The 13,777-nt window shown below is 44.8% G+C and overlaps 1 protein-coding gene across 1 annotated transcript in view; it reads right to left on the bottom strand.

Moving 5' to 3' along the window:
* The window catches only part of LOC147665634 (small G protein signaling modulator 1-like), a 518,897-nt gene extending 508,270 nt beyond the window's left edge, over positions 1–10,627 (bottom strand). Inside the window, exon 1 of the mRNA XM_086949626.1 lies at positions 10,481–10,627. Within this exon, the coding sequence (XP_086805752.1) occupies positions 10,481–10,623 (143 nt within the window). The 5' untranslated portion in view covers positions 10,624–10,627. The remainder of the gene's footprint in view (positions 1–10,480) is intronic.
* Between the last annotated feature and the right edge of the window lie 3,150 nt (positions 10,628–13,777).

Genomic DNA, 13,777 nt, shown 5'->3' with positions numbered 1-13,777 from the left:
ACAACCCTTGGGCAAAAGAGTCACAGTTCAAAACACTACAATTTAATTTTTATAAGGTTTTAGACACTAGATTGGAAACCATCCGCAAGAGGGTTCCAGATACATAGATTTTGCAAGTGTTCGAAATTGGGTCTCTAGTTGGCAGAGGTATGTACCCTGTCCAAGCAAGAACCACAATCCTAGTCAGGTTAAGTCAAAAACACACCCTACATTAACCTGTGCTTACCCCCTGGTAGCTTGGCACAGAGCAGTCAGGCTTAACTTAAGAGGCAATGTGTAAAGTTTTTGTGCAACACTTCAAACAGTAAACAGTGAAAGCACCACACAAAAAGATACCACACCTGATTAGAAAAATAAAGATCAATAACGAACAAAACAAGACCAAAACAGCAAACATCCAAGAAGCAGAACCAGAGTTATTCGTTTTTTAAGAATATATTGAATGATAGTGCCTAAAATCATAAAGCACCAACAGGGGCCATCTGGTCGGCCTAGACCATAGCAAAGTCATAGTTTCAGGCTGACCGCGAGTGAGTTTGGGCCGACTACAAGCTTCAGGTTTGAAGCGCTGCAAAGTACCTTAGGTGCGTCGTCGGGACGAAATTACAACCGAAACTAAGGTTGGTTCCACTTAGCTCTCACTATTACACTCAGTGAAATCCCCGCTGGGTAATCACTCGGAGTACTAAAATCTCTGTTTCCTTTGTTTTTTTATGCCATAGGACCTGAACTATAGAAGTACATGTACCTTACCTTTTTATATTAAACTTACTAAATAGTAGGTAACATTGTATCAATTGTAGAATAGTCACCATTGTTAATCCACAAAAGTCACCTAATAAGTTCTAGCACATATGATTTCTTTCAATTAAGTTACACAAGTGATATACCACATGATCACCAATGCTTTTATTCCAGATTTGTTCCTATATTGATGATTACTATCAAACTAGTCAATCCAGGGCCACTACGGTGGTCTCTATTTTTGCAGCATGGGTTTCCACAGGTTCAAGTAGGCAACATGAACCGAACACTTTCAGATGCCATGTCGGAGTGAGAGTTTGCCAATGATAGTAATTGTTTCATACCTACTTTATTCTAAATGTATACCTATATGTTTCTTAGCCCTGAAGAACCCGCTGTTTACTGTACTGGGACGCAACGAAACGTGTGCTGGCTAACACTTTGCTTGAAATTGCTCACGAGGGAAACAAAAAAATCGAGATACGAAACCAAGCAGTGGATCAAGAACATTTTTATATTGTCACTAACGTGTTCTGTAAACTTCGGGTGTGTGCAGGGGACTGTTGTGTTTTACAAAAATATATAATCAAAATGCTAAATGCTAAAATCCTTTGATGTTTTATCTCACCTAGATAGTGGCCCTCAGGTTGCAGCCCTTCAAGTCAGCAATGGTATACACAGCAGCTGGAAATTCTTTTATGTATTTACATGTCTATCTACACATACATGTATATAGATATGGACACATACAAACACAAAGAGCTGTTTAATATTCAAGGCGATGATAGCAAATAGTTAAGGAGAAAGAAAGATAGTAAAAAAGTAAGCAGAGGATGAAAAAAAGAAGAGGTTTTTGCATGGAGCATGTTGTACTATACAGAAATTAAAAAGGTACAAATCAATCTAACAAATTTGCCTTTTCTGCATGGTCACCCCAGACTTTTCACATTTTTCTGGACCCAATTTGTGCTGATTTCTGAACTCTGTGCACCCCTGCGAAACAGGAGTAAGATGCATGTTCTCCTGCTTTAAACACGGTTAACTTGGCTTACCCCTAATTGACATATTTAACTTGCCTATAAGTCCCTAGTATATGGTGTATGGAATACAATCAGGGGCTAGACGTTAAATGCCACTTGTATACTGCAGCAAAAAACAAAAGCAACTCCACAGGACTGGCCTGTAAAGCATGGCTTTAGGCCTACAGTGTGAAGTCTGACTACAGAAGCCTAAAAACCTGTTGTTAACCTACCAAAACAACCATATTTGACAGGAGGTAAACTCTGGCTTTAAATATTAATAAGTCAGTGTTAGACCTGTCAGCCTTAGGGTGGTCTTCCTCCAAAATATTTGGCCTTACCTCCATTTTTTTCTGAACTCCCTTTTGTTGGCCTTAGGACTCTGTCATTTACCATTGCTAACCAGTGGTTAAGTGTGGGTGCTCTCTCCTCTAACATGATCAAATTGGCTTACACCCAATTTGCACATTTATTCCACTTTTAAGTCCATAGTAAAGTGGTACTACATGTACCAGGGACTGTAAATTAAATACTACTAGTAGATCTGCAGCACTTTTAACAGGTCTCAAGCCTCCCAGTGCAGTCATTGTATGCAGTTTTAAACTGCCATTTGGACCTTGCAAACTAACCTTTTTCCAGGCAGAAAACTTCCTTTAAAATACACATACATCAGCCCTAGAGTAGGCTCTAATTAGCCCACATGGCAGGGTACAGTATATTTAAAAAATTGGAAATGTGCTTTTAACTTTTACATGTCCTGGTAGTGAAAAACACTGAGCTAACTTATTACATTTAATAAGTGATATATTTCAATTGGGAGCAGGTGGGAATGTCGAGTTTGGTGTCTAAGGTATTGTAATTTAAAATCCTCTGTAATGGTGAACTTGGATTTTAAGTCACAATTCTGAAAATGCCACTTTTGGAAAGTTGGTATTTCCTTGTCCCAACCAGTTAGCGACTGCACCCAGTATCCTGGGTGACATATTTAAGTGTAGCTGGAAATTGGTCTTTGTGTTTTGCTACCAGATATTGAAACAAAGGGCAAAAGGTGTTGGCAGGAGGGGCCATCTCTGACTTGATGATGAGGAAGAGCTGTCATCTACCACATTTGCACATCACAAAGGCTCTGCATTCACAAAGGGCTTGACACTAGGGAATTCCAGAGACCTCTTAGGGTGGAAACCTCCAGAAACCTCTATCTCAAAGTAGGCATCAGGTATAAATAAGGGACTCTCAGACCAAACTCTTCAGTACACCTCTTGACCTGTGGAAGACTCAGAGGGACTGCTATCTTGCTACCTAAGGAAAAAGGACTAGACCTGCATCTTGATACCAGGACCACCAGAGTGACTTCAAGGTCTAGTTGGATGGCCTTCTGATCAGAGCCTGGTCCGAACTTCAGAGACAAAAAAGGCTCCAACCACCATGAACCCAGCACCTGAACTCTGTCTGCTGTGAGTCCTACCCCCAACTGGTACCACATCAGCCCTGGACCTTAGGAAGTGGACCTGAAAGCTCTGCATGCCCAACTGTGATAGGAACACAACTCCTCGCAGCCCTTCTTTGGAACACACACAAGCAGTGCATGCCCGACACAAAAACTCACATCAGAGCCCTCTGTCTCAAAACCACCGCTGGATAAACGCATCATCGATCCAGGCCTTCGCATTACAAGCCCCTTGTCGAGATCATCCTAGACAATAGCACAGGACTCTGCATCGCAGCCCCAGAACTTCTTCCGAACCATCAATGCAGCACGCATCTTCAATATTGTACTTCGCATCGCAATACCCCTCAACAACGGCAACCTCGACGATGAAGGACTTTGCATTGGAGCTTTGTAAACACCTCTGCGTGATGTATCTCCAGCACAGGATCTCGCAACGCCCAACATCCTGGATTTAAGGTACTTTGTTTAGCTGACCTAACTCAGTCTCCGTCTCCAGCTCATCTCAGTGCAGTCATCCTGAACCTGCGACTTTGTCATGGTCTGGCAGAACCAGATAACCACAGTTAGCACTTTTCGCTTAAAATCTTTAAAATTGCATATCTCTGATCGTACTGGTTGGATTTTTTTCATTTTTATTTCAAATAATGCATTAAATGACTGCTTAGTCCAAAGATACCAGGGGGGTAGGCACAGTTTAATTTGGAATTACTTGTGACTTCCCTCGGACAGGAATTGCGGTTGCTGCTTGAGGAGACTTTCACCCCCCTGAACCAGTAACCCAATTTCCTACAGTCAAAGTACACCTGATCGCTCACAAGGTAGAGTGCCTAATATTTGAAAGTGGAACATATGTGAAATTAAAGTTATGATGTTACTCCAGTGTCTTTCCCCCAAAAGTTATTTTCACTGGAAGATATGCAGCTGGATCCTAGAAAATTTCAAAGAACAGAATATAAACTGTAACTTTTGACAGGAAAGGTACAACAAATAGTAATACAAATACTAATTTAAAAGTCTAATTTATTTGTGATGCTAATTTTTAATATAGTTTTTGGGAAACATAACTTTTAGAAAGTTATCTTTTCCGTGACTCAAGCTCCTGGAGGCTAATTTACATTAGCTCTCTAGCAGCTGCACAGACCTTAATGAGGTGGGAAAACTGCTCTCACATCAGAAACAATGACCTGGGTATGGGGAGGTCCAATAGGGTTGACCCAAGAACATCATTATCTTATAAAGGAGCCTGCCCTTTTACAAGTAAATGTAAGGTGAGAACTGGAGAAGGAAACCCTATGCCCCGCCAACCCAGACTGGCATCAAATCCAGTGGGAGGTTAGCTGCCTGCAGAATCAGTTGGGTGACCACATAAGAGGGTACTGCTCATTTTGTGGGCCACACCACTAAGAGCACACACCGGCTCTTCACAATGTGAGAACAGCACTGTAGGATTGTTTGCAGTAGGGCAAATAGGAAGGGCCCCCAGGAACGTTTTCCCAGTTTTCCCAGTTGGTTGGGAGGACCAGGAGCAAACTGCACCCACTGGCAGGGGACAACCATAAGTGTGGCATTCTAAGAAGCATTTCTCAGAACACACTGTCTGGACATGCAGAAAATCAGAAGAGGGCTGAAGGTCTGGACCTGCCCCCTCTTGTACCCAGGACAAAGAGGAGGATGATAATGGTACTGTTGGCTGACCTCCTGTGTGGCTAAAGGGAGCCATGCTGCAAGAGGTCTTGCAGGCAATAGTACCAACTGGACCAGGGCTGGACCTTGCTAGTTGCCCCTGATGACTGAGTCCTGGCCTCGGAGGGCTGTCTCTGAGGCCCTGGAAACCTTAGAACTGGAGAAGGTCCAGAAACACTGAAATGTTCTGACTTTTGGACTTCCAAGACCTCTAGGACAGTAAGGGGGACACTGCAGAAAAAGGTATTCAATTTCGATGCACGTTCTTTGGATACAGCTTCAGGCTTGCCCCATCAGAGAATGTTGAGTTCCATAAAAAAGACTAAGTCAGAAGGTAATATCGTAGACCGGAAAGAACTTACTTGGTGTATCAGACCAGCGCTTCATCACTGTCCGCCAGAACTCCTATCCAGGTCCTGGTCTAGTTCTTCCGTAGACTATCATTGGCATCTTTTGCTGCTGCTTGGACCTAAAAATTCTAAAAATCATATCTCTGGTACCATTTATTGGAAGGTTGTTGCTTTGGAATCATTTTGTTGAAAATATTTTACCCTATTTTTCTACCGTAGTGTGGGATTTATGTTGTTCTGTGTTTTGTCTATATTACTGTCTTGGTACTGAATAAATACATTACACATTGTTCTAAATTACACAATTGTTCTAAATTATACAGGTCTGCTCTGTGGTATAGCTAGCAAGAGCTTAAGCTCAGGTTAATTTAGTGACTATGGGATTTATTCTGACAAGTTAATGTCATTATTCCATCAGGTGTGAAACTGCCCACCTCATTTAATCAGTCTTTTACATTGGTAGCTGCAGCAAGAACCATGACTTGAGTGTGGCAGTACAATGCTTTAAGTTGAATTGAAAATTCCATTTTAAATTGACTTTTTGTGTTTTATTGAGTCACTTTTGATTTTTCCTAAAATAATTCTTGCAATCAATTTTTGCACCTTAAGTCTTTGGGAAACATGTGGGTGGATCTGGTTAATATGGACAGCCTTAGCCTGGCAGAGCAGAGGAGCAGGTGCAAACACTGAGGGCTGCTGTTGAGCAAGGAAGACAAGATGGAGGATTACTACATTGCCATCAGAGCCTGGAAAGAGGTCTGTCAGCCACAGTGTTCCTCGGAGAAGAATGAGTTTGAAGTCGAAAAGGCCCCAGTGCCAGAGAAAGATTCTCCGCAAGGAGCAGCATCACCTGTATTGTCCAGGACAGGGATCAGTGTGTCCTCTCTCAGTTTGTCCCCATCAGAGCTGGAGGGTAGGGAGGCTGAGAGGGTCTTGAAATTGCAGCAGCTACCCTTGCCCATGAGGAAAAAAAGTAGACCGCGGCTTCTGAGGAGAAAAAGTTGGCCTTGGCCTGCTAGTCCACAAGAGAAGTCCACAAGCAAGATGACATGAGGTATCGAATGATATTGGTGGCAGCGATTTAGTGTTCCTAGGAGCGTTCAACAGAGTCTACATCCTGAAAGACCTGGTGCCTTTTTAGGTCTCGCCCGCGCATGCGCTGTACAGGCAAAAGGACCTTTGGCATTCGATTCCGTTTTTCAGTCAAAAACGTGCACGCATTGCATTTCTTTAAATGCGTGCACTGCGGGAGCAAGCTTTATCATATGGTTCCTGCTCGCTCCCGCAAGGGAAACAGCCGCAGGCCCCCCTCCTCTCTTCCCTCACCCTGCAGCCTCTTTCAGCACGAGGAGCGCGGTGGTTCTTTTTTGAATCCATTTCACAGGGAAGCAACTAAAGTAAAGAAGGAAAGAGATGTTGTGAATCGTTACTTCAAGTCATGATTTTCTGTAAGTGAGGAGGGAGGAACGCGCTGGTTTTATTACCTTCTACTTCAGGCAGTTGCAGACAAAATATATCTTTCATTTAATTGGAGCACTGGGTCACCATAGGTTCCTGGGTTTCACATTAACCCTTAACACTGCCCTTTAGTTGGTAATCACATAATTAATCTGTGTGGTTGGCGGGTGTATTTGGATAAATAAACCTCCAAGAGGAAAATGTAAAAAAAAAGGAACATTTTTCACAGTCGGAAGGATGATCTTCTCTGCAGGCATCATAAATTACTACATAGAGAGGAACAAAAAGTTACAGCATTCCACTGCTTGTTACTTACATTGTTTAGGAGTGTTTTTTAAGCGTGATCTGACTGATTGGCTTGTCATGGTTGATATCCGTGTCTCGCAGTGGTGTTGACTGGGTATATGTGGCTAAGTTTCCAGGGAGGCCAGTTGCAAATCTTATTAGAACTATAATTCTAATCTTTTGTAGGGTTTTACTTTTCGCTTTTCAGAAACATTTGTGATTTCTCTATTAATCAGGTCTAGCTTGATGAAGGTACCTGAAGCCAGTTTGTTTTGGATTGTGGCTATACAATAAAGTTGATTCTGCAATGTAGATTCTACAATCCAGCAAGGTAGGCTTAAGTAGATATTTCTCAGCTGCTTGTCAGAAGCAGTGGCATAACAAAGGCGCCCACAGCCCGTGCAGTGCGGGGGCCCGAGCTGCAGGGTGCTCACTCATCACAGTACCCTGGCCAGAGCGCTCCTGAGTGAGTCCGGAACAGGGCCCCTCCATGCACTTTGCATGGGGGGCCCTCAAGTTTCGTTAGGCCACTGCAGAAGGGTACAGTACAGTAAAGTACTCTCATTTAGGTTTCTGCTACAGAGCTTTAGCTTTATGTTTGCCAGATGTTTCGTTTCCAATAATCATGGAGTAGGATTTGGTAAGACCCTTGCTCATGAATGGATGGCAATTTTCTGATGTATCCCTCCGTTGCCAATTTTGAGTGAATTTAGGGAGCTACACTTATCCTTCAAGACTCCATCAGAGTGCATGTGTTTCTTTAGTCTCTCCCCAGTCTGCTGCATCTCCCTTCACTTTGCCCCCCTCATTCTGTGTTGCTTACCATCTCGTCAATGGCTTCCAACCTCTCACCTCTTGCACGCATTTGTTAAAAGTATCCCCACCATCCCAGTCTTCTGTTGCTCTTATGGCCTCCCTGTTTGGCACCACCTTCCTCCCAATACATCCCACTTAATTTTTTTTAACTGATTTGCAACTGCCATGTTATTTACGGTGCATCCATCTTAACGTGTTCTTTTGTTTCCATTTCAAGATGGCTGCAGAGGAGTGTAAATGCATGCACAGTGGGTTCCGGGAAATGGGTTTGTATAATTTTAATAAACCCATTCAAAGATGGCCACCATGGATAGGCACACATCCACTATGGCCATCTTTGAATGGTTTTGTTACGATCTTACAAATTCAAAGGTTTGTAAATCCACTGTGCCATTTTTGAATGGGTTTATTAAAATATTATAAATACATTAAAAGATGACCCTCGTGGCTGTGTGCGCATCTAGAGTTGCCATCTTTGGATTAATTTCTAATGCCTATCTAACACTTGTAATGGCATATAACACAAAAAAGCGCCGGTATAGCCAATAGGTTGCATTGCTGATACCTTTTGTACTATGCCAATGCTTATTTCGAATGTGGTCAGATTATGGCAGCGCAACAATCCCTGTAATTCTGCCGTCGGGTAATTTAGAGGTAGCTGGCCAAAGTGTCTTCAGTCTCCTCTGTGAAGTGCTCAATTGTCAGTTTGGTGGAGCTGCAGAAACGAAGTCTTCGGCTCACTGTGGCTTCCTCATTTGTCAGTTCAGCATTTTATTATAGCGTGCTATGTCTAAAATGGCAGCTTTGCACATTATCATCAGCCAGGGCCTTGCAGGATCCATAAAGTGACCTGGACAAGATATGCAGTTGCCCGGATCTATGCAATGGCATTGCATGTTTTATGGGAGTATCCAGAAAGAGTGTTGCACAGGGCAGACATGAAGAAGTGATATGATACCAAGGACATCTATTAGTATCACAAGTCAGTGTTTTAAATGGAAAACTAGTTCTGGCGATTACTGCTTCACATGATCCACTTCATTATTACTGATGGTGCTGCTGTCTCAAAACAAGCATTAAAAACGCAATACGTCTTGCCTTTGATTAAGTTTAAGCCATTTGCTTTGCTAATGGTATTGTATAGCAAAGCAAAAGGCTTTAACTTAATGAAAGGCGGACCTATTGCATTTTTAATGCTTGTTATGCGGTAGCGGATTACGCGATAAATGGTTTGCAGCTTATGAGGATGCCTTGTGTATGAAAGAGTCCCAGAAGAGGACATGCCTGTTATTGGGAGAGATACACTATTGGCCCCAGATGCAGCTGACCATGTTAACTATGCCTCCATTAAAGAGGCCCTCACAAATAAGTTTAGTTTAATCTCTGAAAACGGATGTATGCCGTTACAACGCGATCAAAATGATCGTGGTACATCACAACACAACTTTTACAACGCAAGTCGTTACCACGACTTGCGCTGTAGGGTGCTGGACTTAGGAATAGTATGATTTACTATTCTAACTCCAGCCTACGTACAGTAGGGAAGGTATTGTAATAGTAAATCACACTATTCCATAGTCTAGAGCGCCCTCCAGTGCAAGTCGTGGTAAAGACTTGCATTGTAAAAGCTGCGTTGTGAATGTACTGCAGTGTTTTGACCGCGTAGTAAAGATTGTTTCCCCCTGAAAACTATTGCCTGATGTTCAGGCTACCCAGTAAAGAACTGGATGGTTGGGTGAAGGTCAGTAAAGTTTAGGTTTCTGATTAGCTGTATAGTTTGATAATGGGCGACCACATCTTGAGTAATTGCTTTACAGAGCTGCGCCAGAATCTAATAGAGTCCGAGCGCACCATCCCTAGGGAGCTTAGAAAGGAAGCGGACCTCAGGCTCAGCAACACAGTGACTACGAAAGTACCGGGGTGACCACAAGAAAAGTGTGTCAGGCCTGTAACAGAGGTAAAAAAGTGAAAACCCCACAGGGATCCAACCTTTTGACAGAGAGTAGAGGTCCCAACCCACTTCTCGGAAGTATGAAAATGGGAATGAACCTGGTGTGGGGGAGGGGGTGGAGAGACGCTCTTTGAGAGTGGCATGTGCTTTGACCTATATCAGTCAAGGCACACGAAGGGAGATGTCTCAAGCCAAAGGAAGGCACTCAACAGTGGGCACTCTATAGAGGTGGCTAGTGTAGCGCTAGTGGGATGCTATTCCCAGGTGAAGAGGGTAGAGCATGCCCTAGTGTCCAATTGTTTGGATGTGGACCCAGCAGGTAAGCTAGTAACCTTAGAGAGTTCTATGAAGTAATGTTGGAGAGTAACAGTGAATGTGTCCATGGCGATGCTCTGCTGCAGACCTGTGCAGTTGGACCCTGGTAGTGGAAAGGCTGGTCTTCCCAGAACAGTACCTGCAGAGAGAGGGCTGTAGGGTAAGGAATGTCAATGGGGGGAGTGGGTTTGGGTATGGTCTCCCTAGAGTGGCAGTCCTCCTTGCCCACAGAGGGCTGTAGGGTAAGGAATGTCAATGGGGGGAGTGGGTATGGTCTCCCTAGAGTGGCAGTCCTCCTTGCCCAACTAATATAAGAATCCACTTTTTACAATCAGGATATACATGTGTATTTCTGAAGGCCAGAAACAGGGTAAACAAAATGAAAAGACAAAGTGGAATGTTCACATACCTGCTGTTTTCTACAAGATAATGCACAATTTTATCCAGTACTTTTTCTATGAGGGCTGTACGAATCCAAAGATTCTTAATTGCTTGAGGAGAAAGACTTGGCAGCTTCTGCAGTTTTCGCACGCTGTCCGTTATGCCTTGCATCTGATTTCTCCTAAAGAGTTAAACACGTATATATTAGTATTTCATAACATTATTTCAGATGTTCAGCAACTAAAGGGATAACAATATAAAACATTTATCACAAAGTTCAACATGTGTTGCGTGTACTCTTGCAGAATCTGCAAAGAGGTTTGTGCAATTCAGCATTCACTTACAAAAAACTGTGGGCTAATTTAATGTTTCATGTCAACCCCACTAAGTTCATCATATCACATATCAAAAAGTTTCCAACTGATGGTGAAAATACTACGATTATAAGGAGGACATTACAAAATAAGTTTCAGGGCCTTGAGGTTCATTACTGGTATTCTGGTCACAATAGCCTTCAACTGGCACTACTAGAATCATAAAACCGTTTTAGGATTCACAATCTAGCACGTAATTTTACAGTATTAACTAAAGAAAGTTTCCTCGGAGCAACAGGAAACAGTATCCTTAGGTCCCTAGCACACGTTAAGTAATAAACTGGTTTCCCTATTGTATAAAAAGCAAAAGATTATATGCAATAAAATTCTTGAGACAATTCCGTCCGGTTCTTTTTTCGTTTCTTCCCGTGTTCTTGCGTATCAGTTGAAACCGCCACAGCCAACACGTGTTACGTCGCTTTTGGGGGTGAAAACGCCACAATTAGATTTTTCCCGGATATCCGCTCCAGGTGCAGAGAAAGAGACGTTCCTTTACAGGCATCAAAGCAGCGTTGTGAGATAGAGGTATTAAATACATGATGTTCTTCTCTGCCAAGCTCAAGGTCTTCGCGGGGGAGGGGGGGCAAATCCCTCTTTTTCACCGCGCCAGCGGAGGTGCAGGAGTGGCTGGATAAAGAATCTTCACATACTCCGGACCGACTTGCCAAGGGAAGCTGGAGAAACACCCAGGCTGCCTCACCGGGGTCGGCGGCCAGACAGTCTGATGTGGGAGGGCAGAGTCAGCGCTCATGGAGGTCAAGGTCGGCCAGGCCTCGTTGGGACACCCTCCGTGAGGTGGCTGAGTAGTAGCAGAGATGAACCGGCGGAGAAGAACCTCTACAAACTGTAAGGTATTGAAAGGTCTAAATATGGAAGTGGGGCCTTTTCGCTGGGGGAAACTGATTGGGGGACACAGCTAGGCTCTCCCAAAGGAAGACAGTGGGTAGCGTTAAAGGGCAGACATGGTCAGCGAGGCCCCCCTTCTCCACTGTGACTTTCTGGTACATTTTGCCCCGTGACGGGCTGAGACACTATCAAAATACAGATGGGCTGAGACTTGTAATGATTGGCATTATGTAATTTAGGAGTCAAGGTTGGAGTGGTGCACGGTAATACATTCAAGGGTGAGAGTGAGTGGCGGCTGGAGCTGGAGCCTGTGCACGCTCCTCTTAGGTCAACTTTTTTCAGGAGGGGGATCTTGTTTCCCACTCTAGGTTGGGGTATTGGGTGAAAGGCACTCTGCTAATTTGGGATATGGGTAGTTCTAAACCTACGGAGCAGGGAAGCAGGGAGGGGGGTCTGTTCCTGTTGTTGGGGGGTCAGGGGGGACTGGGGGGCGGGAGGTTGGGAGGGGGGTAGGAAGGGGGCAGGGGGGCAGTTTGGAATGGTCACATCAGAAATGTATGGACATTTATTTGCAGAATGTTGGGAAAGGGGAGGGAGAGTCAGGGAAGGCGGGGGTGGGGGGGGGGGGGGGGGGGTAGTTCACTTTGGTCACACCAGAAAAATACGTGCAGAGTCATGAGATGCACCGGAGTACACAGGGCTGTTTCCTCAGTTAGGAGTGGGTATGGCTAAAAGATGGGATAAGGTAATGAGCTGGAATGTCAACGGGTTGGGGGACAAGCTCAAACGAACCATTGTATTGCAATTGTCAAACGTCACCTCCCTGATGCTGTATTGCTGCAGGAAACCCACTTATTGGGTAACACGTGCCACGCACTGAACATCTGGGTCCCGGGGGGCGGGAATCCTTCTCAGTCGTAATTTCCCCCTCCTTATTGACCACATTGACACTGATCCACAGGGTCGCTTCGCGGCTCTATCGAGGAAGTGGGAGGGACGTAGGCTTAACCTTGTATCAACCTATATCCCCCGGGTCTACAAACCCAGTCCTACCAGGAACTGGGCAGGCTCCTCTTTTCCCTCTCCGACGGTCAACTTCTGGTGGGGGGCGACTTTAACGCTGTTGTTTCAGGAGATCTGGACAGGCACCCACCCAGGGACATACCACCAGGGCGCAAATGGTTGGCTGACTTTATAGAAGCATTTGGCATGGATGATGTCTGGCGTCTTAAACACCCGACGGACAAACAATACATTTTTTTTTCGGGCCCAAAACGCTCTTTTTCCCGTTTAGACTACATTCTTACTCCCATGCAGCAAGACACCACACTTCAGGACGTCACGCACTTAGCCTGAGGTATCTCAGATAATTCCCCACTGTTGGCCCACGTCACGATCGGGAACAGACGTGAGGGGTGCATTGCGCCGATTAACGCCTGGTATCTTCGTAATGAAGATCTTAGAAGGGCGCTCACTCTCTCGATAGACCGCTACTTCGAGAGTAATGACGGATCTGTGGAAACCTCAGTGGTGTTGTGGAAGGCCTTCAAGGCCGTCCTCAGAGGAGAGACCTTGTCGGCAATCGCCGGCCGGCGCAAGGACAAGGAGGCGCAGATGGTGGCTATTGAGACCGACCTCAATGCATTGGAACAGGCAGCGCAGACTGATGGGGACCCTGGGACTCATCACCGGCTGCAACTTAAGGCGGCGAAATATAGGGATCTGGCCACTGAAGCGGCCAAGACTTTAGCCAGAGACAGGGAGGGTAGAATATATGACCAAGGCGATAAGGCGGGTACGCTCATTGGCTGGCTCGACAAGAAACAGCAGGCAAATAAAGTAGTGGCCGAACTTAAGACTGCATCCGGAGCCACTGTCACTGAACCCCGTGAAATAGTCACAGAATTTGCACGGCACTTCCAAAAGGTATATAGTAGGGGGTCTTACCGCCTGGAGGAGGACTCCATGGCATTGCTGGCTGATATTCGGATGCCAGCTCTTTCCATAGTCGAGCGCCATGCCCTAGAGGAGCCCCTCACAACGGCAGAGCTGGAGCGGGCTATTAAAGATCTTCGCCCAGGCAAAGCACTTGGGCCCAACGGCCT

Source organism: Lissotriton vulgaris, unplaced genomic scaffold (genome assembly GCF_964263255.1).
Source record: "Lissotriton vulgaris unplaced genomic scaffold, aLisVul1.2 SCAFFOLD_1463, whole genome shotgun sequence".
NCBI lineage: Eukaryota > Metazoa > Chordata > Amphibia > Caudata > Salamandridae > Lissotriton > Lissotriton vulgaris.
This window is presented reverse-complemented; position numbering and strand designations above follow the sequence as displayed.